Here is a 24,470-nt window from a genome sequence, read left to right as displayed (position 1 = left end):
AAAATTATTTTTTTTTGTTTTGTTTTTGCCTTGCCGCACGGCTTGTGGGCTCTTAGTTCCCCAACCAGGGATCAAACCCCAACCCATGGCAGTGAAAGCATGGAGTCTTAACCACTAGACCACCAGAGCAGTCCTAGAAACAGATGTTTTCCTCAGGACAAGTTGAACATGGTTTAAGTTAAAACCTATTTTTGCTAGCTGGTTGCAGGCAAGTCCTGCTAGTGAGACTGAAGCAATTAACTGGTCTGGAAACTGGGATCTTGGTGAGAGCCTGATGTGGCCGTGATTGGACCCAGGAACATTTCCTGCAAGTAGAATTAGTATAAAATAGATAACCAACAAGGACCTACTGTATAGCATGGGGAACTATACTCAATATTTTGTAATAAACTATAAGGGAAAAGAATCTCAAAAAATATATATGTGTATTCATTTTGAATATATATTATATATAACTGCATATATACATATAACTGAATCACTGTGTTGTATACCTGAAACTAACATAACATTGTAAATCAACTATACTTTAATTTTTTAAGAAAGAAAATTAATTTAGGTGGTTTAACGAATCAAAAATTGCAGTTGTTTGTATAGGGATTACAGACAAGAATGTGAAATGCAAAACTCTCCCTGAGTACAATGGACAGTTTCATACCGACATGCATTTCTGTTTCTATTCAGAAATAGTAACAGCATTTCTGTTTCTATTCCCCATTCACACAGGAGGCCTGCTGGGGTGCACCCGGAAGGCCTGCAAACCTTGTAAATTCGCAGCCTCAAGACCTAAGAAAGAGCCCGGAAACAGTCACAGACACATCAGTGATTCTATTGGATAGGGGATCTTACAGGTCCGAAGCAAGGTCATGAAATGACACCCCGCCTTGTATAGCAGAAGGCAGGCAGGCAGGACAGGGCAGCAGTCTTCGCTATTGGAGGGGAAGAGGTAGGTTACCAGTTGGTAGGGGAATTGACCTGAGGTTGGCTCATGGGTTAGCAAGGAAACTATCATAGGGGAGCTGTTCTGATCTAAAGAGTAAAACAGTCACTAGCTGGGGCAGAGGGGTAAGCATGTAGGCAGTTGCTGACTAGGCTCTGTGATTAAAAAATATAAATAGATCGTTTTAGAGTCTGTGGAAACCTGGGAGTGTTTCTGACCCTGAAGCGACATACAGTGAGGAGGGAGGACAGGAAAATGTCAGGGGAGCAGGGAATGAGTAGGGGTGAATTCTGGGCTTATATGGAGGTTTGGTCAGGAAAAAGGAAGGTTCTGGGGGCAGCACCGGGCTTCCCTCTGTTCTGCACCTGGGTGTTTCCTTCTGCCTAACTGAACTGGATCTGAGGAGTCTCTGAGGAGTACAGCTCCTACCTGCTTATTTCAAAGTAATGTTTGAAACAATCAAGGAAAATTCTTACAGCTGTCATTTTCGGCCACTTATATTGAACACGGTTTTGTTTTGTTTTGTTGGGTTTTTTTCCTTCTTAAATTGAAAAAAGAACTAATTAAATGAAAAATTAGGGGGACTTCCCTGGTGGTCTAAGACTCCAGGCTTCCACTGCATGGGCACGGGTTCCAAAAAAAGAAAGAAAGAAGGAAGGAAAGAGAGAGAGAGAGAGAGAGAGAGAGAGAGAGAGAGAGAGAGAGAGAAACACAGAGAGAGAGAAAGAAAGAAAGAAAGAAAGAAAGAAAGAAAAGAAAGGAAAGAAAAGAAAAGAAAGAAGAAAGAAAGAAAGAAGGAAGGAAGGAAGGAAAGGAAAGGAAAGAAAGAAGGAAGGAAGGAAGGAAGGAAGGAAAGGAAAGAAAGAAAGAAAGAAAGAGAAAGGAAGAGAGAACAGAGGGCAAGAAGGAAAGATTTATGTTTCACTGCAGACATGATAAACTAAGGAAGACAGCTGGGCATGAGTGGGTGGAGACAGGTACACTGGGAGTGAGATGACAGCAACTGAGCCATGGGATGTAGGGTGGGTTCTCACCCAGAACAGGCTCATTTACTTAAGCAAGAGATAACAGAGTTATCTTTGTAGGGAACTGCAATTGAAAGGTGAAATGCAAAACTCTGCTTGTGCTGACTGAGTGTTTTCATACTAATGGTAGAAGAACATTATTTCCATTTCTATTCCCCTAAAACCCCGGAGGCAGTGACCAACTCTGATCCAGGGAGTGTAGGTCAAGAGGAATCTGACAGTTTAAGTCAAAAGCATTGCTTTATATCATCAATGTAAAGAAAAAAAACAACAACAACTTTAAAAACACATGTTAAGTCTTTGGTTCTTTATATTTAATTTGTTGATCTGTTTACAGTCAGGAGGTAAATTGTTATTTCATAAATATGATTGAAATTAAGCCAAATGGCATCTACTTTGTTCAATCAACTGAAATTGTCTTTTGACCAAATTTAAGGTCATATTTGCTGTCTTTTCTATGTGTGTGTTGTAAGGACAAATACGGATTTAATCTAAGAGACTTAATTCCTCTTGTATGTGACAGGAATAGACACAACACAGGCACAAGGAGCATGCAGGGTCCTTCAATGTCATTCAAAGGCATAAACGCTGAGGTTCTTGGGCATGTTTGTTATTATCATTATTAGTTTAAATTTTGTAATATTCCATTATCCAAATGTAACATGTATATTTGTTATTTTTTGAATTTTGCTTGATGTCACATTATGTAGTGACAATGTTAGACTTTACTCCAATCCTGGAGCTCTGGAACATAACAAAGGTAAAAGAACTCCTTTTCTTCTTTTCTGCAGATGGTAACAGCTTACTTACTAAGCACTATGCTTCCTCTTTAATTTCAGTAAGACTTATGATAGCCCCCTTGTTTACTTTGGAAATAGCAAGAAAGGAATCCGACAAATTACCATCCATTGCTTTATCAACGATTACTGATTTGCTGGTCCTTATATCAGTGGACACAATGCCTGTTAACATGATTTAATCAAAATTAAGTTTTTCTCCTCTCCCAAATGCCTTACTTTTTGGACCACTTTTGAGCTTTGTAATTCAGAGCAACTTTCCTGCCAGAATATCTGCACCCAAGAGTAACTGACTTCAGCATAAAACACCATCTGAGGGGCTTGCCTGGTGGCGCAGTGGTTGGGAGTCCGCCTGCCGATGCAGGGGACACGGGTTCGTGCCCTGGTCCGCGAGGATCCCGCGTGCCGCGGAGCGGTTGGCCCCGTGAGCCGTGGCCGCTGAGCCTGCGCGTCTGGAGCCTGTGCTCCGCAATGGGAGAGGCCACAGCAGTGAGAGGCCCGCGTACCGCAAAAAAAAAAAAAAAAAACCACGTCATCTGAGAAACTGAGGCTCCTGCCACATACTCATCCACTCCTCCATATGAGAGTTTTCCTACCTTGTTTACCCCTGGGTATAAAAGAAAAGCTCTTTTTTTGTCTGACTTTTGAGGCTTTACAAATTTTGTGGCAGGGCAGCTTGCTAGATCTTAGTTCCCCGACCAGGGATTGAGCCGTCCCCCAACAGTGGAAGCACAGAATCCTAACCACTGGACCACCAGGGAATTCCTGGTAATAATCCTTTATAATAAGATCTATCCTTATCTAAGTTTGACACTGGTAAATATTTCAGTCCTTCCACCTGGACTCAAAAATGTATATTCTTTAATTTTTAAGGTCACGTCATACTATACCATTCTGTTTTTCACATTTTTGAATTGTTAATAATTTGTATCAGTTTCATAATGATATCACAGGGAAACCTGTGTCAAAATCTTCCTGTGATTTAGGAAGTTCCCTTTTTTTCTTGTGAATATGTTAATTTGGCTGCCTTGATAATTCTGTAAGGAAGGAAATTCCCCATTAAAAGAATGGATTCATGACTTTGCCTTATAATCAGCTTCTCCTCTACTGTTCTGTGTTTAATGAAAGGTTCCACCACTGAGTCATCTCCTTGCTTGGAAACATGGAAGTCCACACCGAAACGTCTTTTTTGCCAACACGGCTAGTTTCTTTTTTTTTTTTAAGCAAGAGACAGGAGACTTTTATATTAAAAAAATGTGTTGCTTGCAAGACATATGCAGGGTCTTCCCTGGTGGTCCAGTGGTTGAGAATCTATCTTCCAACGCAAGGAACGCAGGTTGGAAACCCTGGTCGGGGAAGTAAGATCCCATGTGCCACGGGGCAACTAAGCCGGCTTGCAGCAACTACAGAGCCCACGCTCTGGAGCCAGCGCACCACAACTACAGAGAAACGACCCCACCCACCCAGCCACCCCCCGCCCAAGGAAAGATCCCCGGTGCTGCAACTAAGACACAACACAGGGCTTCCCTGGTGGCGCAGTGGTTGAGAGTCCGCCTGCCGATGCAGGGGACACGGGTTCGTGCCCCGGTCCGGGAAGATACCACATGCCGCGGAGCGGCTGGGCCTGTGAGTCATGGCCGCTGAGCCTGCGCGTCTGGAGCCTGTGCTCCGCAACGGGAGAGGCCACAACAGTGAGAGGCTCGCGTACCGCAAAAAAAAAAAAAAAAAAAAAAAAAAAAAAGACACAATGCAGCTATAAATAAATAGATATGTTTAAAAATATGCAAAAAAAGCTAAAAAAAAGGAGAACAAAGGCACCATTCTTAATAATTTTCTTCCACATTATTAAAAAAAAACCTCATAACTACCGTTCCTTTTATTTTCCTTAAAAAAAAACCTATCTGGCTTAGGCACAAGTTGCTGGTGGTGGCTGCCAACCAAGCTAGCTCTGCACAGCATCTCCCTCCCATGAGCGGTATGTGTGACTCTTCACGTTTTATACTTAAGGCATCTTTTTCTCTTGTCTGACAAAGTGTATATATTTCCTGCATGCTTTCTTTACAGTTTTGTTACCGACAACAAACAAAAAAGGCTCCTTTCGGCCCAGGCCTGGCCAGCAGGGCTAAGACGCAGTTTCAGGTGGAGTGGCCGCCTCCCACCAGGCTAGCGTGCCGCTGGCCCATTGGCTTGATGAGGCCAATAAAGCCCGAGGCCAGCGCCCAGTGACCCGGCAACAGCCCGTGCACATCTCCCGCTCTGCCCACGGTGAGACCGCAGAGGACATGGATGGCCTTGTCCTGGTGGTCCTCCATCTTGCTCTGCGCGCCGTGGAGACCCCCATCATAGCTGGGCGATAAGGCACGGGGGGCTCCTGCTCGAGGCCACTGTGACGACCCTGCCGGGTCCTGTGGGGAGCCCGGGGGGGGGCGGGGGGGCTGGATGAGAAGTTATTGCTTGAGAGATCGAGACCAGTGTCTTCCCAAGGGCGTCCCCGGTGCTGCCACCCACCAACACGGCTAGTTTCAAACGTTGCGTAATAATCTATCTAATGCACATCCCAAAATTTATTCCAGTCGCTGCAACTTTTAAAAATGGGATGTTGGGGACTTCCCTGGTGGTCCAGTGGCTAAGACTCGGCACTCCCAATGTAGGGGGCCTGTGTTCGATACCTGGTCAGGGAAATGGATCCCACATGCTGCAACTAAGACCTGGCCCAGCCAAAAATAAATAAAATAAAAATGTGATGTTGTTTGCATGATGTGTTACACCAGGACATTCTGCTCATTTTGTCTGAAAATATTTTAAATATGCTAATAGTCCTATGTAAACATCATATTACAATTGATTACTGTTTCTCTATGGATGAAATCTTCCACCTGTAGGGATGTGGGAAAACATACTGCAATAAATGTTTAATGACAGATATTGCCATAGAAATATTGAGGGCAGAAATGAAGTTATTGCATAGTCGATAATCTAGATTTACCTCCTTTAGGGTTCATATTAAAGAGAATATACCTTCCCAGTAAATGTCCTTAGAAACATGGCAAAGTTAATTATTCCTTAGATGAGAATAAATCCCAATGTCTTCTGAATACTATATATTTTACAGGCTCTATTATCCACACCTGACAGAACTTTCAGCAATAGAACACAAACAGCTAAAATACATTACAGTTTAAAAACAAAAGGTAAATTTCTACTTATTCTCATAATGAACATATTGTGAATTTGAAATTGCATTATATCTAGTTATTGTTGACTTAAGTATATTAGGATGTAAACAAGTTTTTCCCAAAGATATTTTAAGGTAATTCAGCACAAACATGGAATACGATAAGTATTTTACAAAACAAGGCAATTCTTATGGCTGAAAGCCAAAGACAATAACAAATGAGAAATATATGATTATATGTGTAGAAGAATCCAAAAAAAAGGCAATTCTCATCAAAAGAAAATTTTTTTTCTTTTATTTTCCTTTCTCTTTTTATTTTATCTATGTGAAATGATGGATACTAATGCTAATTAAACATATTGTGGTAATCATTTCACAATATAGGGAAGTCAGACTATTGCTGTACATCTTTTTTTTTTTTTTTTTTTTTGCTGTACATCTTAAACTTATAAACTGATGTATGTAATTGTATAAAGAGTTGTTTATACAATTCTTATATGTCGCTGTGTAAACAGTTAGCTTCAAAACGGCAAATAGGGGACTTCCCTGGTGGTCCAGTGGTTAACACTCAGCAATCCCAATGCAGGCGGCCCGGGTTCCATTCACTGGTCAGGGATCTAGATCCCGCATGCCTCAACGAAGACCCCGCGCAGCCAAATAAAAAGTAAATATTAAAACACACAGAGAGAGCAGCTTCAAGATGGTGGAAGGGTAAGATGCGGAGATCACCTTCCTCCTCACAGATACATCAGAAATGCATCTACAGGTGGAACTGCTCCTATAGAACACCTACTGAATGCTGGCAGAAGACCTCAGACCTCCCAAAAGTGTGGATGGAAGGCTTTTGGTGCTCCAGCCAGAAGTCAGTGCTATGCCTCTGAGGTGGGAGAGCCAACTTCAGGACACTGGTCCACAAGAGACCTCCCAGCTCCACGTAATATCAAACAGTGAAAATCTCCCAGAGATCTCCATCTCAATGCCAAGACCCAGCTCCACTCAACAACCAGCAAGCTACAGTGCTGGACACCCTATGCCAAACAACTAGCAAGACAGGAACACAGCCCCATCCATTATCAGAGAGGCTGCCTAAAATCATAATAAGGCCATAGACACCCCAAAACACACAGTGACAAACACACATACAAAACGGTAAATGGGACTTCCTGGCGGTCCAGAGGTTAAGACCCTGCACTCCCACTGTAGGTGGTGCGGAGCTAAGATCCCACATGTCCCGTGCTGCGGCCCAAAAATAAATAAATAAAAATACTTAGGAGACGGCTTCCCTGGTGGCGCAGCGGTTGAGAGTCCGCCTGCCAATGCAGGGCACGCGGGTTCGTGCACCGGTCCAGGAGGATCCCACAAGCCGCGGAGTGTCTGGGCCCGTGAGCCATGGCCGCTGGGCCTGCGCGTTCAGGGCCTGTGCTCCGCCACGGGAGAGGCCGCGGCAGTGGGAGGCCCGCGTAACTTAGGCCAAAACAGCAAATAATTAAAACCCGTTAGCAAAAAGAAAGAACAATACAATTTATAACAATTTTTAAACATATTTATTTTTTTATTCAGGCTGCGCTGTGAGGCATGCAGAATCTTAGTTCCCTGACCAGGGATGCAACCCGTGCCCCCTGCAGTGGGAGTACAGAATCTTAACCACTGGACCACCAGGGAAGTCCCAATTTACAACAATTTTTGAAAACGTTTTGCTCTTTTTAAAGCAACGGTTACTGACCTAAATTATCACTTGCCTTAGTCCTCCAGTCTCAGACCTTACGACTTGTCCCTGAGTCTCTGGAACCAAGCAAATTGTTGAATTTGGCCTCTGCAGTGAAAGGGGAGTAGAAACGGAGAAGATGTTCTGCAGGGTGTCAGTATGAAATAGTCCATTCAACCCAGGGAGAGTTTTGTATTTCTCATTCTAGTGTGTAATACAGAGACAAGTTCAGTTGTTTTTGGTTTTTTTTTTTTTGCGGTATGCGGGCCTCTCACCGTTATGGCCTCTCCCGCCGCGGAACACAGGTTCCGGACGCGCAGGCCCAGCAGCCATGGCTCACGGGCCTAGCCGCTCCGCGGCATGTGGGATCCTCCCGGACCAGGGCACGAACCCACGTCCCCTGAATCGGCAGGCTGACTCTCAACCAATGCGCCACGAGGGAAGCCCACAAGTTCAGTTCTTAAATTAATTCTAATTGCACAAAATCTTCCTGGATCCAACCACTGACTCATGTCAACTACTCTGGAAGACCCACATTTCCAGAAATATAAATACCTTTGGGCTCATTAGCAGGACACGAGAGCAACCTACTGGGGAAAATAGCTTTTATTTGAACCATATTCTACTTGTTTAGAGGAAACGTCTTCGTTTTCGACATAACTGGTCCCCACAAATATAACTTTTAGGTTAAAATTGTTACAGACTGCAACTCAAGCCCATCAAGTACAAGCACCTTCCAAGCACCTTCCGGGCCCGCCCCCTTCCCACCCTCCCTTGGTCCCTGCATGCACCTAGGTTCCCCTCACCTCCCCCCACAACCCGGTCCTTAGCGCTCCATCCAGGCCCCCCCCCACCTCTTCACCACGCGCATGCGCACTTCTCTACGGACCCGGAAACGGAATGCTTACAACGAAGGTCACACTGCAGAACGTAAGTTTCTCTTTTCTAGTTTAAATCTGTGCTTCGCGGTCCCTTTACTCCATCCTTAGGGTGCTGGAGTCACTGCGGTGTTTAAATTCCCACTCCCGCCCCTCCTCCCATCACTGTTACAGATCGTGGATCTTTTCCCTTTGGGTTTTAAATTTCTCTGCGTCCAGTACCGAAGCCCTTGCCTTTTCTGCCTTCGGTCCACGTAGACACCGCCTTTCGCTACATTTTCCTGTTTAAAACCCTTTAGTACCTTCGCCTTGCTTGTAAAGCCCTCTTCCGTGAGGTGGATTCGAGCTCCCCAGCCTCGCCCTCCGCCTCCGTAGGGCAGCTCCGGCCGCAGTGCTGCCGGAGAGGCCGCGTCCTCTCCCCGGTCCTGGGGTTCTGGAGAGTCCTCCCCTCTCCTGAGACCCCCTCCCTCTTAGACCCTCTGTCCTCGCCTCTTACTCAGACCGGTCTTTCTGCTCCGCAGGCCTCCCCTTCCTGGTCAGCACTTCCTCAGACCCCGTGTAGGGGGAGGTGACCTGGGCCAGCCTTGTGACACATAGTGTTCTTCGGTCCCGAGTTCCAAACTGTCTCTAACAGTATGCGGGCGTCTTATTCAGTCGCCATCCTCGTAAATACAGGGGCGAGGGGGATCAGGAGAAGCAGAGACAGAGAGCGACTGAGAGAAACAGAAAAACTGAGGAGGATAAAGAATGAGGGAGAACCAATGGGAACATAGAGGGACTTGGAAATAGACAGTAAACTGAAAGTGATTAAGCCTGGAAGGTAGCAGGTGAATAAAATAAAGAAGTAAATAAAAAAGCCGGATCTCCAGGGATTGGAGAGCAGCAAGGGGTGAGGGGCTCTGGATCAGTGGTGGGAGGGTGGTGACAATGGTGAGGCGTTTCAGACAGAGGGTCCGGCAGAGGATAAAAGGTGGAACCATGGCCTTCAGAGCATCATGGTGCTGGGAGAGAAGGAGAGGAAAAATATGGACTACTAGAGCAGAGAGAGCAGGAAGGAAGCATAGCCACCTGGGGTGCCAGAGAGTGGGGAGGAAGAGAGTGTAACAGGGAGAGAAGGGGTGTAAACAGAGGGCAGAGAGGGAACAGAAATGGGGCGAAGAAAGGCAGAAATACATAAAAATGTAGGTCATCCGAAAGGTTAGGGAGAAAGATCATCGATAGGGGGAACAGGTTGCAGAGTGGTGCAGGACAGGAGTGAGAAAATAAATAGAGAGGAGGGCAGAAACAGCAGGAGAGTAGAGGGGAGCAAAGAGGCAGAGACGTAGAAAGAAGTAGGGAGACAGATAAACAGAATGAAACGGAAACACATAGTAGTGCAGGTAGAGTCCTAGAGATTATCATACTAAGTGAATTAAATCAGACAAATAGACACATGATATCACTTATATGGGGAAAGCTAAAAAAAATGGTACAAATGAACGTACTTACAAAGCAGAACTAGACTCAACAGACATTGAAAACAAACTTATGGTTCCCAAAGGTGGAAGGAGGGGGAGGGATAAATTGCGAGTTTGGAATAAACAGATACACACTACTATATATAGAATAATTAAAGCAACAGTGACCTATTGTATAGCACAGGGAACTATATTCAATATTTTATAATAACCTATAATGGAAAATAATCTGAAAAATATATTCAATAAAAAAAAACCTACACTATTTGATCTTCAAAGATCTATCATGCACTGAAAAAAAATAGGTGTAGGAACTTACTTGTTGTTCTCTGTGTGGGAGCTTACTGTCCTGAGTCCCTCCTGGGACAGTGGGCAGCAGAGGACCGTCTGTTCCTCATGCTGAGGTCTTCCCTGTGTGTGTGGTTGTGACTCGGGAAGGGGGTGTGTTGATTCTAAGCATTAAACAGCATCTTTCCAACTTTCAAGATCGACCTCTAAAGACTCCTATTGCCTGAGGAAGAAGCCCGGAAGAGGAAAGAAAAGGAGTCAGAAATGGCTCTTTCTCAGGTAAAGTCATTTTCTCTGTTGATTCTTCAGTCTGTCCTTCCTGAGATGCCCTTCTTTGGACTCGCTAATCTTGTCTGCCACCTGTACATTCACAGTCATCCAGGGCCTTCCCTCAAGGCCTGCCATCTCCACTTAGATCCCGTCTCCCCATGACCCAGTGACCTGGGACTTGTGAAGAGGCTCCACTGGGCCTAGTCCTGGGCAGGGCTTCACACCCATGTGAAGTGTCGCGGTGTCAGTGCTACTGGGCGGCAGGGATTGTTGAGGGGCCCCATCTCAGTGCACTGTCTGTTCTCTGTAAACCAGGATAAAGAAGCTGTACATGTAAGTCAGGTAATAATATGCACTTATGCCTGGTAAATTGTAGCAAACAGACTAATTACAGCAAATACCTTCTGACTTTTCATGCTGCATTAGAATCGAAATGGATGTGTCACTGATTTAAAAATCGTAATGATGGGGAATGGAATGGAAAGTTCAGAGATACATCAGTGATAGAGGGTGTTTCATTCTATCATTGATTTTAAACTTGGAAATCAACCTAAATCTCTGACACGTGGAGATTCTTCACCCATTTTCATCATCCCCGGTCCTTGGAGGTTGCTTTTCGCTGTTGGTTGCCTCCTCTGACACATAGAAGTTTCTCATTCTGATGCAGGTAAGGTTCCAGCTTTACACTTTTGCTGGTCGATACCCGGTTTCCCAGCACCGTTTGTTACTGAGACTGTCCTTTTTCTATTGTGTGGTCTTGGCACCCTTGAAAGTGCGTTCTATGTATATGCAAAATTAATTTTGAGTGTTCTATTCTGTTGCATTACTTTACGTATCTGTTTATGCCAGTACCACACCATCTTGATTATTTCGTGATATGTTTTGAAATCTATAAAGGGTGCCCTCTATTTTTCTTCTTTGTCAAGGGTATTTTGGAGATTTGGGAGATTCCCTATGAATCTTAGCATAGTTACTTCTATTTCTGCAAAAATTGCCATGGGACTTTTGATAGGGATTACATTGAACCTATACAACACTTTGGGTAATAGGGTCATTTTAAGAATATTTAGTCTTTCAATCCATGTGTATAGGATGTTTATTTATTTGTATCTCCTTGTGTGTCTTTTAGCAACATTTAATAGCTTTCAGTGTACAAGTCTTTTGCCTCCCTGGTGAATTTCTTACTAAGTATTCTATCCCTTTGATGCTCTAGAAATACGATTGTTTTCTAATTTTCTATTGACATTGTTCACTGTATATAGAAATGCACATGATTTTTGGGCATTGACTTTTGGTATCCTGCAACTTTTCTAGACTTGTTTTTTGATGTCGCAGTTTCCTCGTGGAATCTTTACTGTGTTTACATATAAAAGTTATCATCTACGAAGAAAGATAATTTTACTTTTTTCAATTCGGGTAACTTTCTTTTTCTTGTCTAATTTCTCTGGTGAGGGCTCTCTGTACTTTGCTGGACAGTGGTGCAGAGAGTGTGTATCCTTGCCTTCTTCCTGATCTGAGAAGGAAAGCTTTCTAGCTGAGTGTTTATATCGCTCTTTTTTTCTTTTTGGCCTTGTGGTGGGGTCTTAGTTCCCTGACCAGTGATTAAACCTGGGCCACGGCAGTGAAAGTGCCAAGTCCTAACCACTGGACCACCAGGGAATTGCCAGAGTTTTTATATCTTGAAACATAGTTGAATTTTGTGAAATGCATTTTTCTGCATCAATTGAGACGATCATATGTTTTTTTCCTTTATTCTGTTAATGTGGTATATGACATTAATTGATTTTTGTATGTTGAGTCATCCTTGCTTATAGTAAAAAAATCCACGTGGTCATGATGTAAAGTCATTTTAATGTGTTGTTGAATTTGGTTTGGTACTATTTTGTTGAGGATTTTTCAGTATTCATGAGGGATATTGGTTTGTAGTTTTCTGTGTTTCGTGTGTCTTTCTCTGGGCTTGGTATAGAATCATGCAGGCTCCATAGAATGAGTTTGCCAGTGTTCCCCCTACAGCTCTTCGGAAGCTTGGAAGCTTTTTATCAGGATTAGAGGTAATTCTTCTGTAAATGTTTGGTAGAATTATGCAGCGAACCGATCTGGTCTTGGCTTTTTCCTTGTTCGAGATTTCAGATTACTGCTTGAACCTCTCTAGTAATAATTCTTTTCAACTTTTTTATTACTTAAAGATTAGAGCTTAATAGGTTGTATGTTTCAATGAATTTACCTGTATCTTCTAGATTATGCAATTTGTAAGCATTATTGTTCATAGAACCCCTTATAGTTTGTTTTTTTAATTTATTTTATATATTTATTTTTGGCTGCGTTGGGTCTTTGTTGCTGCGTATGAGCTTTCTGTAGTTGCGGTGAGCTGGGGCTACTCTTCATTGCGGTGTACGGGCTTCTCACTGAGGTGAGAAGCTTCTCTTGTTAGGGAGCATGGGCTCTAGGCGCATGGGCTTCAGTAGTTGTGGCACGTGGGCTCAGAAGTTGTGGCTCGCGGGCTCTAGAGCACAGGGTCAGTAGTTGTGGTGCACGGGCTTAGTTGCTCTGCAGCATGTGGGATCTTCCCGGACCAGGGCTCGAACCCGTGTCCCCTGCATTGTCAGGCGGATTCTTAACCATTGCGCCACCAGGGAAGCTCCTCCTTTTGCTAAATTTGATTTTAGTTTATTCTTCTCTACTTCCTTGAGTAGTAAAAATAGATTTCTGATTTGACTTCCCTGTTAGTACAGCTTTCACTACATTTTATAAATTTTTGTATGTTTTCATTTTCATCCAGATATATTAAAAATTCCTGTGTGATTTCTTCTTTGACCCATTGGTTATTTATGAATATGTTGTTTTATTTCCACATTTTGGGGATTTTCCTGTTTTCATTCTGCTGTTTATTTCTAATTTTATTGCTTTGTGGTTTGAGAAAATTCATTATGCTCTCAGTCTTCTTAAAATTGTTAAGGTTTCTTTTATGTCCTAACATGTGGTTTCTCATGGAGAATGTTTTATTTGTTCTTGAGAAGTGTGTGTTTTCTGCTGTTGTTGGGTAGAGTGATTTGTACATGTCTGTTAGGTCCAGTCGGTCTATAGTGTTGTTCAAGTCCTCTCTTCCCTTATTGATGTTCTCTTTGGTTCCACCCATCGAAAAAACTGGGATGTTAAAGTCTCATAGGTTTATTGTGCTGCTATTTCTCTCTTTGTTTCTGTTCATGTTTCCTTCATTTTTGGAGGGAGCTCTACTGTTAGATATATAAGTACTTAAAATTATTATAGCTTATTGGGGAATTGATTCTTTTAATAGTATATATTGTCCTTTGTCTCTTGTATCAGATTTTGTCTTTAGTTTATTTTGTCTGACATTATGTAGTCGCCCCTGCTCTCATCAGGATGGAATATCTTTTTCCATCCTTTCACTTTTCACCTTCCCATGTCCTTAGATTTGTGAATGTTCACAGTTGCAGCTCTGACGCACCCTCTGTGTGTCTCTCGCTCTCGTTCCCTGTTTTCCTCCTGTTACTTCCTCTGGTGGTCGCTGCTCAGGCACACCGTACAGTGGTGAAAGGCAGGAGCCCTGGCCAGCGCCCTTCACTCCACTGTAACTTCAGAGGGAAAGCATTGAGGGTTTCCTTCTGATTTTAATGTTTGGTGAAATGTTCTTGCTTTATAACAATATCTTTTTTCTATATTCCTTTTTGTCATGATTTTTTAATTCTCCAGGAAGTTTTTAACTTTATTATTGTGATAAGTCTTTTTCTTAATACGTTAAATTAATGTATAACAGTAATAACTTCTAATTTTGAGTCAGTGTTTTATAAGTGGAATACACAAACTCTGTTCTGCATTTGTTAATACCTACCTATTTTAATTTTAGTGGATAAAATTGTACTTTATTCTTCAATTTAGGTGTTGTATAGAGATAGGAGTTAAAAGTTTTGTATTTTTCTCTTTATGTTTGTACCATTTTTCTTTTACTAGACTACTATAGAATAATGTTGATGAAGTAAATTAAGTGCAGGTAATACTTTCTTGTTCTTCGAAAATGCTGAAATAAATGTGGATGAAAATGATGACAGAAAATGTTATCCAAAAATATGTCAATAGACAACTCCTATCTTTTTTTTTTTTTTTTTTTTTTGTCCAAGCCAAGCAGCTTGAGGGATCTTAGTTCCCCAACTAGGGATTGAACCCAGGGCCACAGCAGTGAAATTGCCGAGACCTAACCACTGGACCACCAGGGAACTCCTGCCTTTTCAATTAATTGTGTGTTTACATGTGTGTGCATGAGTGCATGGAAGTGCAAGTCCATGGTTTTGATAAAGACATCATTATTTCAAACCTATCTTTTTGCATTTGAAATTATATCTTAAATGTATTCCTTGGCCTCGAATTTTTTCTACAGTATTGTGTTAATGGTTTAAATAGCAATACGATTACTAACATTTTATGTGCATCTGTGTGTGAGCTGACACAGTACTATCCTTTGTAAGATTGGAACAGGTCATCTCTAATGAGCTTTTATGTTTATAACAATTTCATACATGTAAAGAATTTATTTAGAATGATATTTAGCATACAGGAATTGTTCCAACACTTCTAGTCCTTGCTCTTGTTATCATTATCATAATTGCAGATTTTGACCTTTCTGTAAAGCCACTGTGGCCTTCGTCATCTCTGAAGGCACCACTGATACTGTAGCTCATTTAGATTTTGAATATCACGCAGTGTGTAAAACGTAATATGTAACACTTCTGCATAGACAACCTGTTATTGAATTTTATTTCTAAGTTTTTCGTGTGTTGTCTGGAAAAATGAAAAATCTACATTGATTGGAGGATATCATAATTGCTATGGAAAGGCATAAGAAATTAAAATTAGAGACCCATAATTTCCCTAAATACCTTTACATGGATCCGTCAGACTACATACTTCCACTGAATTGATCCTTACCACTCTCTCCTCTTCTCATTTTGTGCGATAATAAGAACTCTCTTCATGGCCCCTTGATGAGATATGTTTTCATTTCAGGCACCGTTGACATTCAAGGATGTGGCCATAGAATTCTCTCGGGAGGAGTGGGCATGCCTGGACCCTGATCAGAAGGCCTTTTATGTGGATGTGATGTTGGAGACCTACAGCAACCTGATCTCCCTGGGTGAGGATAACTTCCCTTCAGAAGTTGGGATATGCCTTTTGGGTATCTTTGCATCTTCCCTCTGTGCCCCTTGGGAGCCCTTGTTTTGCTTGACTGATCTGAAATCCCTGTTGACTCAGATATGAAAAGCTTCATGATGTGGTATCTTGAGTTTAAGCTTCACTTTTCTGCAAATGATCTATCCATTTCATGATACGTCAGGCGTTGTTCCAGAGCTTAAGTATTTATAAAGCTCAGGGCAAACTTTTCAAATAACGAATTCTCTTTTTTCTACCCCTCTGCTTTCGATTCACTACTTCTTGGAAGAGAGCTAATTATCTGCATATCACACTGTTCCCTCTGCATTCAGAAGGAGGCAAGTGGTGGAGCAATCAGTGAAATATTTTTCCAGACCCACCCGTCATGTCCTCACTCCTCAGCTGAACAAAGAGCTGGGATTCTGGAAGAGCCACAGATCTTATTTATTTCTTTTGAGAAGCAGAAATTTCTATTTCTGATCTGAATATTATTTGCATTTTGGAACAAGAGGAAGAGCCCTAGCCTCTGAAGAGTGATGTGAAAATAGCAAAAAACCAAGGGGGTGGGAATTTATCAAAAGTGTGAACACAGGTTAGGTCTCAGAAGGTCAGAGAAGAAGCGGCAGCATTAGTGGTCTTTGGGTAATTTTACCCAAGTGGGAGAGTTCTTTCCGAAAATAGAAGTTTATTTATTGTGGACTCTGAGAGGACATTTTTCTTATTCCTGGGTTATCATTCTGTCATTCAACATGTAAAATGTATTCTTTCACCCTCTGGTGGGGCTGCAGCCCCATCAGAGACAAAGGCAAAGTCTTTTTTTTTTTTATTATTGATTTATTTTTGGCTGCATTGGGTCTTCGTTGCTGCGCGTGGGCTTTCTCTAGCTGCGGCGAGCGGGGGCTGCTCTTCGTTGTAGTGCATGAGCTTCTCATGACGGTGGCTTCTCTTGTTGCGGAGCACGGGCTCTAGGCTCGCAGGCTTCAGTAGTTGTGGCAGGCGGGCTCAGTAGTTGTGGCTCACAGGCTCTAGAGCACAGGCTCGGTAGTTGTGGTGCACAGGCTTAGTTGCTCCACGGCATGTGGGATCTTCCCGGACCAGGGCTCGAACCTGTGTCCCCTACATTGGCAGGCAGATTCTTAGCCACTGCGCCACCAGGGAAGCCCAAAGGGTAAAGTCTTTATCATGATCTATGCTCTGCCATCTGGCCCCTGTGAACTAGATTTTACTTGACTTTGAGGAGCGTGAAGAGGGTTGTTTTAAAGGCATCTTTTGCCCCCTTCATTTCTCTTTCTGTACTTGATTTCATTGGATGCTCAGTTCTCAGTCCATATCATAAGAGTTGATGCCTCCAGACTCCAGTCTCTGGGCCTTTCTCAGTTTTATCCCTATTTTTGTTCTTATATGACCGAATCAGAAGATGGGAAAACACTGGCTGCTCTTTCATTCCATCTGGTACCTCAGAACCAGCATGGAGCTGTCTCAAACCCCATCTGCTTGTTTAGATTTCACAGCCATTTCTTCTGTTCCGATTTTGCTGCACACTTCAGGGGTGTGTGAAACAGAGAGGTAGATTGGATCTTGTGTAATTTTTACAGAGCAAAACTATAAAGACAGTGGACAGAGAGATCCTCTTTTTATTTCCCAGTCCCTCACGGGGGGAATATGTGAATCCTTCAGCTCTCAGTTTGGCATCTTGGATAGAACGCATGGTTTCTTCTCGAGGGCTGTAATATCTGACCCCCATATCTTGTATTGTTTTCGCTCTTGTACTGCTCTACCAAGTCCGTAATGTAGACTCTCCTGATTTCATATTCTTCTAAGTTTGCATGATTTTGCCTTTTGAAACTTGCTTTTGAAATACATATTCCTAGAGTCTGAAATTTTATCCAGTTTCTTTGCTGTGACAATACACCTGTAGCAGACAGCTACGAATGGACTCTCTGTGGAGTGGGTTTACTGGGTGACAGGAAATTTTTGTTGGAGAATGCTTTCCCTCATATGCTGTAATATTTTCCTGCTCCACAGTAAGTCACCACTTGAAGCTTCTCAGTAGAGTGGTCTGCGTGTTGTAGGACACGAGATAGAAAGTATCACGAGAGCCTGACTGAGAAGCCTTTCCCATTTTTTTCTGGCTTTGAGGACTGTCACAAAAGCCTCTCTTAGGGGCACTGTGACAATCTTGTTTCCAAATACTAAGGACCATCCCCTATGAGCCTCAGGAAATGATATAGGAATTTATCCCAGGAAAACTTTGTCCAAGTTCTCCTCTTCCTGATGCCAGACCCCAGGGCTGGCGGGTGTGACGTGGGGCTCAGAACTCGCACTCCTGTGGGAAGACCTCGGTAATACAATTATTCTCCAGTTTGTCTGTCACCCCCACAAAGTATGGGATTTGGCGGTATCATGGGTCCACCCCCTCCTATGTATCTCCTTGTGGTTTTTTCTTTATGTCTGGTAGGTTTCTTTATGTTCTGGTAGGTTTCTAGTAGGTTTCAGTCTTTTTCAGCCATGGTTGTTGTCATTTGGGTGTGCTCCTGAGACGAGGTGAGCTTAGGGTCCTTCCACTCCGCTATCTTGGCCGCTCTCCTCTTGTACAGTTATATTCACACAGATAGACAGTCACAAGCTGTGCTCCCAATATGCATATACCCTGTGCTCCACTCATGCCCTTTCTCAGACCTGACCTTTCCTGACATGGTACTTTGGCGTAGACGGAACCACTGTTATTTGCTCACGTATTTATGTTGTTCCCCTGATTGTCTCAATTTCCGCAGCACTCCTTCACCCATCCCTCCACCTTCCACATTACTCAGACTGTAAAAATGATGCCTCTTTTTCTGTCGAATAACTTTCTCGTGACATGACCGAAATCACTATGTGCAGCTGTGATGATTCAGAAACCATTTTCAGGAGTGGTGGCTGAACAACATTGTCAGTTACACGGCTCCCTTCTTTTGCGTCTGTCTTGGAGTTTTCTTTTTAAACTCCTGGTATTTGTTTTAATATTTTGTAATCTGTACTGCCTGGGTGGGCAGTCATGCTTGAGAATATGTTGTCTTAGTTTGGAAGTCCAGGTTCAAATCCTGTTTCTCTCAGTCCTTTCTATATCAATTGCAGTCATGTACATAAACGTGTGAGTCTACTTCCCTGATTTTAAAAATTGTGTTGATTTCCCTTAAGCCTTTTAAACAAATTAGTGCCATTAGATGGCTTAGAATCTCGTATGTTTTATAGTAAAGATTGAAAAGTTACGTTTTATAAATAGTTATATTAATATTCTGTCATGTTTATTGTCATATCACTTTGTATCATATCTTGTATGCTTTTCATCTCCAGTTTGTTCTAAACAATGCTGTGTCTGACCCTAGTTAATAAATATACAAATTGCTCACTCTTTATTACCTCTATCATTTTAGAGGCAATGAACTGGAGAATTTAAGTGCTCTGTGAAGGTAGGGAATTGCTCTGTTTATTGGCTATTAGGTTAGGTAACTCTAGAATAGTTCATTTATTAATTTTTTTTGGTGTTTTAAAAAATTTATTTATTTTATTTTTGGCTGCACTGGGTCTTTGTTGCTGTGAGCAGGCTTTTCTGTAGTTGCGGCGAGCGGGGGCTCCTCTTCGTTGCGGTGTGCGGGCTTCTCATTGCGGTGGCTTCTCTTGTTGCAGAGCACGGGCTCTAGGCACACGGGCTCAGTAGTTGTGGTGCACGGGCTTAGTTGCTCCGCGGCATGTGGGATCTTCCTGGACCAGGGCTCGAACCCGTGTCCCCTGCATTGACAGGCGGATTCTTAACCACTGCACCACCAGGGAAGCCCCATTTATTAATTTTTAATTGTAATTTATATATGATGTTTTTTCAGCATTTATTATAGAATACAACTGACGTGCACCACTTGTTAATGTAGTAAAATATGTATTCTTTATGGGTACATAGTTTTATAGCAGATATTTAGAAAAATATTTTTTGAAAAATTGTGTTATCAAATTCTTCATTTTCTATATGCTGTATTTTGCTCGTTATTTAAATTATTCATTAGATAAGTCTGTTTTGGATTATGTACCATTACAGTACATTGTATGTTCTTTAGCATTTATTTATGTACCATAGTATGCAGAATATATGTATATTATAATATTTTTTGCATCCTCATTTATGAGACCACAGTATGTTTATTGTTAATTGGTATATGCTTTGGTGGAAAAATATTGTTTCTTCAAGAGCTAACATAAGTTCGTCTAGTGTGAATGTTTTTGTTATAGGGTGTTAGAACTAGGCTACTATAATATTAATTTGAGTTACATGTAGTCACTCTTTCTTTAGTAAAGAGTCCTATTCTTGGGGCTTCCCTAGTGGCACAGTGGTTGAGAGTCCGCCTGCCGATGCAGGGGACACGGGTTTGTGCCCCGGTCTGGGATGATCCCACATGCCGCGGAGCGGCTGGGCCCATGAGCCATGGCCGCTGAGCCTGCGCATCCGGAGCCTGTGCTCCGCAACGGGAGAGGCCACAGCAGTGAGAGGCCCGCGTACCGCAAAAAAAAAAAAAAAAAAAAGAGTCCTATTCTTTTAGTGTTCCTAAAATTTTTAAGGTCATGATTGGGAAGTTTCATAACCTTTTTGGACATAAGTATTACTTTGTGTTTATTTTACTTTATTTTGGCCATGCTGTGTGGCTTGAGGCATCTTAGTTTCTGGACTAGGGATCAAACCCGTGCCCCCTGCAGTGGGAGTGCAGAGCCCTAACCACTGGACCACTGGGGAATTACATACTTTTGGTTTAATATCATATATTCAACATTAAACGTTTACTCATGAATTGTAATGAATAATACACCTTATGGTTCTTTGTATCTTGTAGATATCTCTCATATACATGTGATCAAGAAATTACAACCAAGAGCAAACAGTGATAGAGGAGAAGTATTCCAAACAGTGATGTTGGAAAGACAGAAAAGCCATGAAATGAAACATTTTTACTTCACAGAAATCCAGGAAGATGACTTTGGGTGTCAGTGGAAGGATGATGAAAGAAATTACAAAGGAATGTCTGTAGCCTGTAAGGAAAATGTAACTCACAGAAGAGATCGACATAGTAGGTGGAATTCAGGAAAGAAGCCCATTGAAAATAGGCTTACATTAAGCTTTCAGGATGAATTGCATGTATTTAAGAACAATATTTACAAATGTAATGAGTGTGGCAAAGCCTTTAATCATGGCTCATCCCTCCGCAGACACCAGATAATCCATACGGGAGAGAAGTTATATAAATGTGGGGTATGTGGCAATGTTTTTCGTCTAAAGTCACACCTTGTAAGTCATTGGACAACTCATACTCGTGAGAAAACTTACAGATGTAATGACTGTGGCAAAAGCTTTAATCATGGCTCATCCCTCCGTAGACATCAGATGAGCCATACCGGAGAGAAACTGTATAAATGTGATGTATGTAGCAAAGTGTGTAGTCAGAATTCCTCCCTTAAACGTCATCAGAGGATTCATACCGGAGAGAGACCTTACCAATGTAATGAGTGTGGCAAAACCTTTAATCGTGGCTCTCACCTCTCCACACACGAGGTAATCCATACAGGAGTGAAATTATGTAAATGTGATGTGTGTGGCAAAGTCTTTAGTCAAAATTCATGCCTTAGAATCCATCGGAGAATTCATAACGGAGAGAAACCTTACAAATGTAATGAGTGTGGTAAGGTCTTTCGTCAAAATTCACATCTTGGAAGACATCAGAGAATTCATACCGGGGAAAAACCTTACAAATGTAAAGAGTGTGGCAAGGTCTTTAATCAATATTCAAATCTTGTAAGTCATCAGAGAATTCATACTGGAGAGAAACCTTACAACTGTAACGTGTGTGGCAAGGTCTTCAGTCAAAATTCAAATCTTGTAAGTCATCAGAGAATTCACACGGGAGAGAAACCCTATAAATGTAACGAGTGTGGCAAATTCTTTAATCAAAAGGCATACCTTACAAAGCATCAGAGAGTTCATAATGAAGAGAAGTCTTACAAATGTAATGTGTGTGGCAAGGTCTTCAATCGAAATTCAAATCTTGAAAGTCATCAGAGAATTCATACTGGAGAGAAACCTTACAAATGTAATGAGTGTGGCAGGTTCTTTTCTCAAAAGCCAAACCTTGGAAAGCATCAGAGAGTTCATACTGGAGAGAAACCTTACACATGTAATGAGTGTGGGAAGGTCTTCAGTCGAAATTCACTTTTTGCAATTCATCAGAGAATACATAATGTAGAGAAACCTTTCAACTTTAATGGAGTTGAAATGCCTTTACTCAGATCTCAACCCTCACTAAATATCTGATAATTTATACGTGAGAGAAACCATGTAAATGTGACATATGTGGGAAGGTCTTCATTCAAAATTTACACCTTACAATTCATTGGAGAATTCATAGTGGGGAGAAGCTGAGCAAACGTCATGAATATGGCAAAGATTTTGTTCCTGCAGGACTCACTTTCTATCAGATAATCCGTAGTGGAGAGAAACCTTACAAATGTAATGAGTATCTCAACGTCTTCAGTCCAAATTCATACCTTAAGATCTGCCAAATACTTTATACTGGAGAAAATCTTTTCAAATGTAATGAGTGTGGCAAATCCTTCAGTGTTCTGTCAAGCCTAACTTACCATCAGGTAATCCATACTGGTGAGAGACTTTAATAATATAGTGATAAGACAAGGCTTCTATCAGGCATCCACATCTTACGCTTCATTAGAAAATTCATTCTGAATAGCAACCAGATAAATGCATTTATTGTGGCCAGGCCTTAAGAGGAGAAATTTATTAATTAAAGAACTCATTCTGGAGATTACCTCACAAATGCCACGAATGTGAAATAATAATCTTATTTCTCAGGTAAGACAGTTTATATTTGTGAGTGACAGACCACCGGGAGAACAGTGACCAAAAAGAAGTGGGAGCGTCATCCTTTTCACCTAACAGAAGTCCAGAGGGTGTAGTGTGGGGTGTGATGGGTCCTCTGCTCCTTCTTCATCCATGAGCACTTGGTCCTCACCTTCCTATAGTAACGTGACTGCTGTATGACTGAGAAGGGTGAAGGTGGAGGGCAAAAACTTTTCATTTTAAGATTCTGTCTTGTTTTCATGGAAACATTCATCCCAGATATATTCTCTTTGGGTCATGCTCTTGTGACCTGTCTGAGAACTCTACATCAAGTTCTGGATTCTGAAGATTTTATTCTATACCGTTTTTCCTAAATCTCTTATAGAATAAAGTTTTAAACTTTATTTTAAAGTTTTAACTTTGAGCTAATATTTGTACAGATGTAAAGTTTAAATGGAGATCTCTTTTTTTTTTCTTCTTTGAATATTTCACTGATTAGCACCAGTGTTGGAAAGTCCTTCCTTCATTGAATTGGCTGAGTACCTTTGTCAAAAAGTGGTTGGAAGTACACTTGACCTTTGAACAAGGCATGGAGTTAGGATTTTAGACTCATGACCAGTTATAAATTCACGTATAACTTAATGTTGTCCCTCTCTATCCGTGGTTCCGCATCCTCAGATTCAACCGGCCACAGATCCTGTAGTACTGTAGTAGTATTTATTGGAAAAAATGCCCATATAATTGAATCCACACAGCGCACACCTGTGCTGTTCAAGGGTTAACGGCACTGATGTAGGGCTCTTTCTGGTTTCCACATTCTGTTCCATTAGTCTATTTGTCTGTCACTGCACAAATCCCACACAGTCTTGATAACTGTCGCTATATTAGAAATCTTGAGGTCATGTGGAGTGATTCCAGCCACTTCAGTATTTTTCAGGTATTTTAGCTCTTCTAGTTCTTTTGCCTTTCCCTATTATTTTTAGAAAAATCTTGTTTGAATCTACAGAAATCTTGATTGAAAACACATTAAACATGTATGTCAATTTGGGGCGTTTTAATATAATTTCTATGTTGTATCTTCCAGTCAATTAATCTGGTATATTTTGTTAACAATTCAATGAATATGGTATGTTTCACTCAGATGACCTAAATAGAAGGTCATTTTGTTTCATTACAGTTGTAGGTTTCAGCGTAAAAGTCCTTACTTTGTTAGATTTACACATTTTCCTTCTACTTTTACTTTTTTGAGCAAACATTGTATTATATATTTAATTTTAATTTCCATTTGTAAATTGCATGGGTATAAAATTACAGTGGACTTTTGCACATCGTACCCTGACACCTTGCAAATTATACTTTTTCTAGAAATTTGTATAGATTGTTTTGATTCTCTACATACATTAATTTATTAAATTTTCTGTTTCTATTGTAACAAATTACCACAAACTGAGGGCCTTGAAGGACCACAGACTTATTCTCCTGTGGTTCTGGAGGCGAGATGTGTAAAATGATCCAAAGCACTGTGCTCCTTCTGGATATTCCAGGGCAGAATTTGTTTTCTTGCCTTTCTTGGATGCCAGAAGCCATTTACCTTCTTTGTCTCATGGTCCCCATGTGTACTTGCGTGACACTCTTTCAATTAATTCATGATTTTATTCAGATATCTTCTTATATCACGTGGGCATTTCCTGAACACGTTGTTTACATTAGGACACCCTGTCACTCTCTCACTGTACGTGTACACCTTCATCGTACTTAACACCATCATATCTGATTTAATTATTGCTGACTTTCCCTTGTAGAAAATGTATGCTCCTTGGAGGCAGTGTATTGATTTTGTTTCCTGCTAGATATCCAGTGACTGGAAGCATTCTCAACTGACAGGTGAGTGAATGTGT

At 41.6% G+C, this 24,470-nt stretch overlaps 2 protein-coding genes across 2 annotated transcripts in view; both read left to right on the top strand.

The window, feature by feature from the left end:
• LOC116743779 (zinc finger protein 160-like) overlaps positions 1–24,470 on the top strand; it is a 334,519-nt gene that overhangs the window by 281,714 nt on the left and 28,335 nt on the right. The gene's annotated exons all lie outside the window — the stretch shown is intronic.
• Positions 8,533–23,615, top strand: LOC116743790 (zinc finger protein 665-like). Its single transcript, XM_032612777.1, has 4 exons — positions 8,533–8,572; positions 10,464–10,544; positions 15,555–15,681; positions 20,558–23,615. The coding sequence occupies exons 2-4, from the start codon at positions 10,530–10,532 to the stop codon at positions 22,027–22,029; spliced, it is 1,614 nt and encodes a 537-aa protein (XP_032468668.1). The 5' UTR covers positions 8,533–8,572; positions 10,464–10,529; the 3' UTR covers positions 22,030–23,615.

Source organism: Phocoena sinus, chromosome 19 (assembly GCF_008692025.1).
Source record: "Phocoena sinus isolate mPhoSin1 chromosome 19, mPhoSin1.pri, whole genome shotgun sequence".
NCBI classification, from domain to species: Eukaryota; Metazoa; Chordata; class Mammalia; order Artiodactyla; family Phocoenidae; genus Phocoena; species Phocoena sinus.
Note: the sequence above shows the minus strand (reverse complement) of the source record. Positions and strands in the feature narration are given on the sequence as shown.

Coding starts and splice junctions, on each gene's coding strand:
- LOC116743790 (XM_032612777.1), top strand. Junction 15,682..20,557: donor CAGCAACCTGATCTCCCTGG/GTGAGGATAACT, acceptor TGTATCTTGTAG/ATATCTCTCATATACATGTG.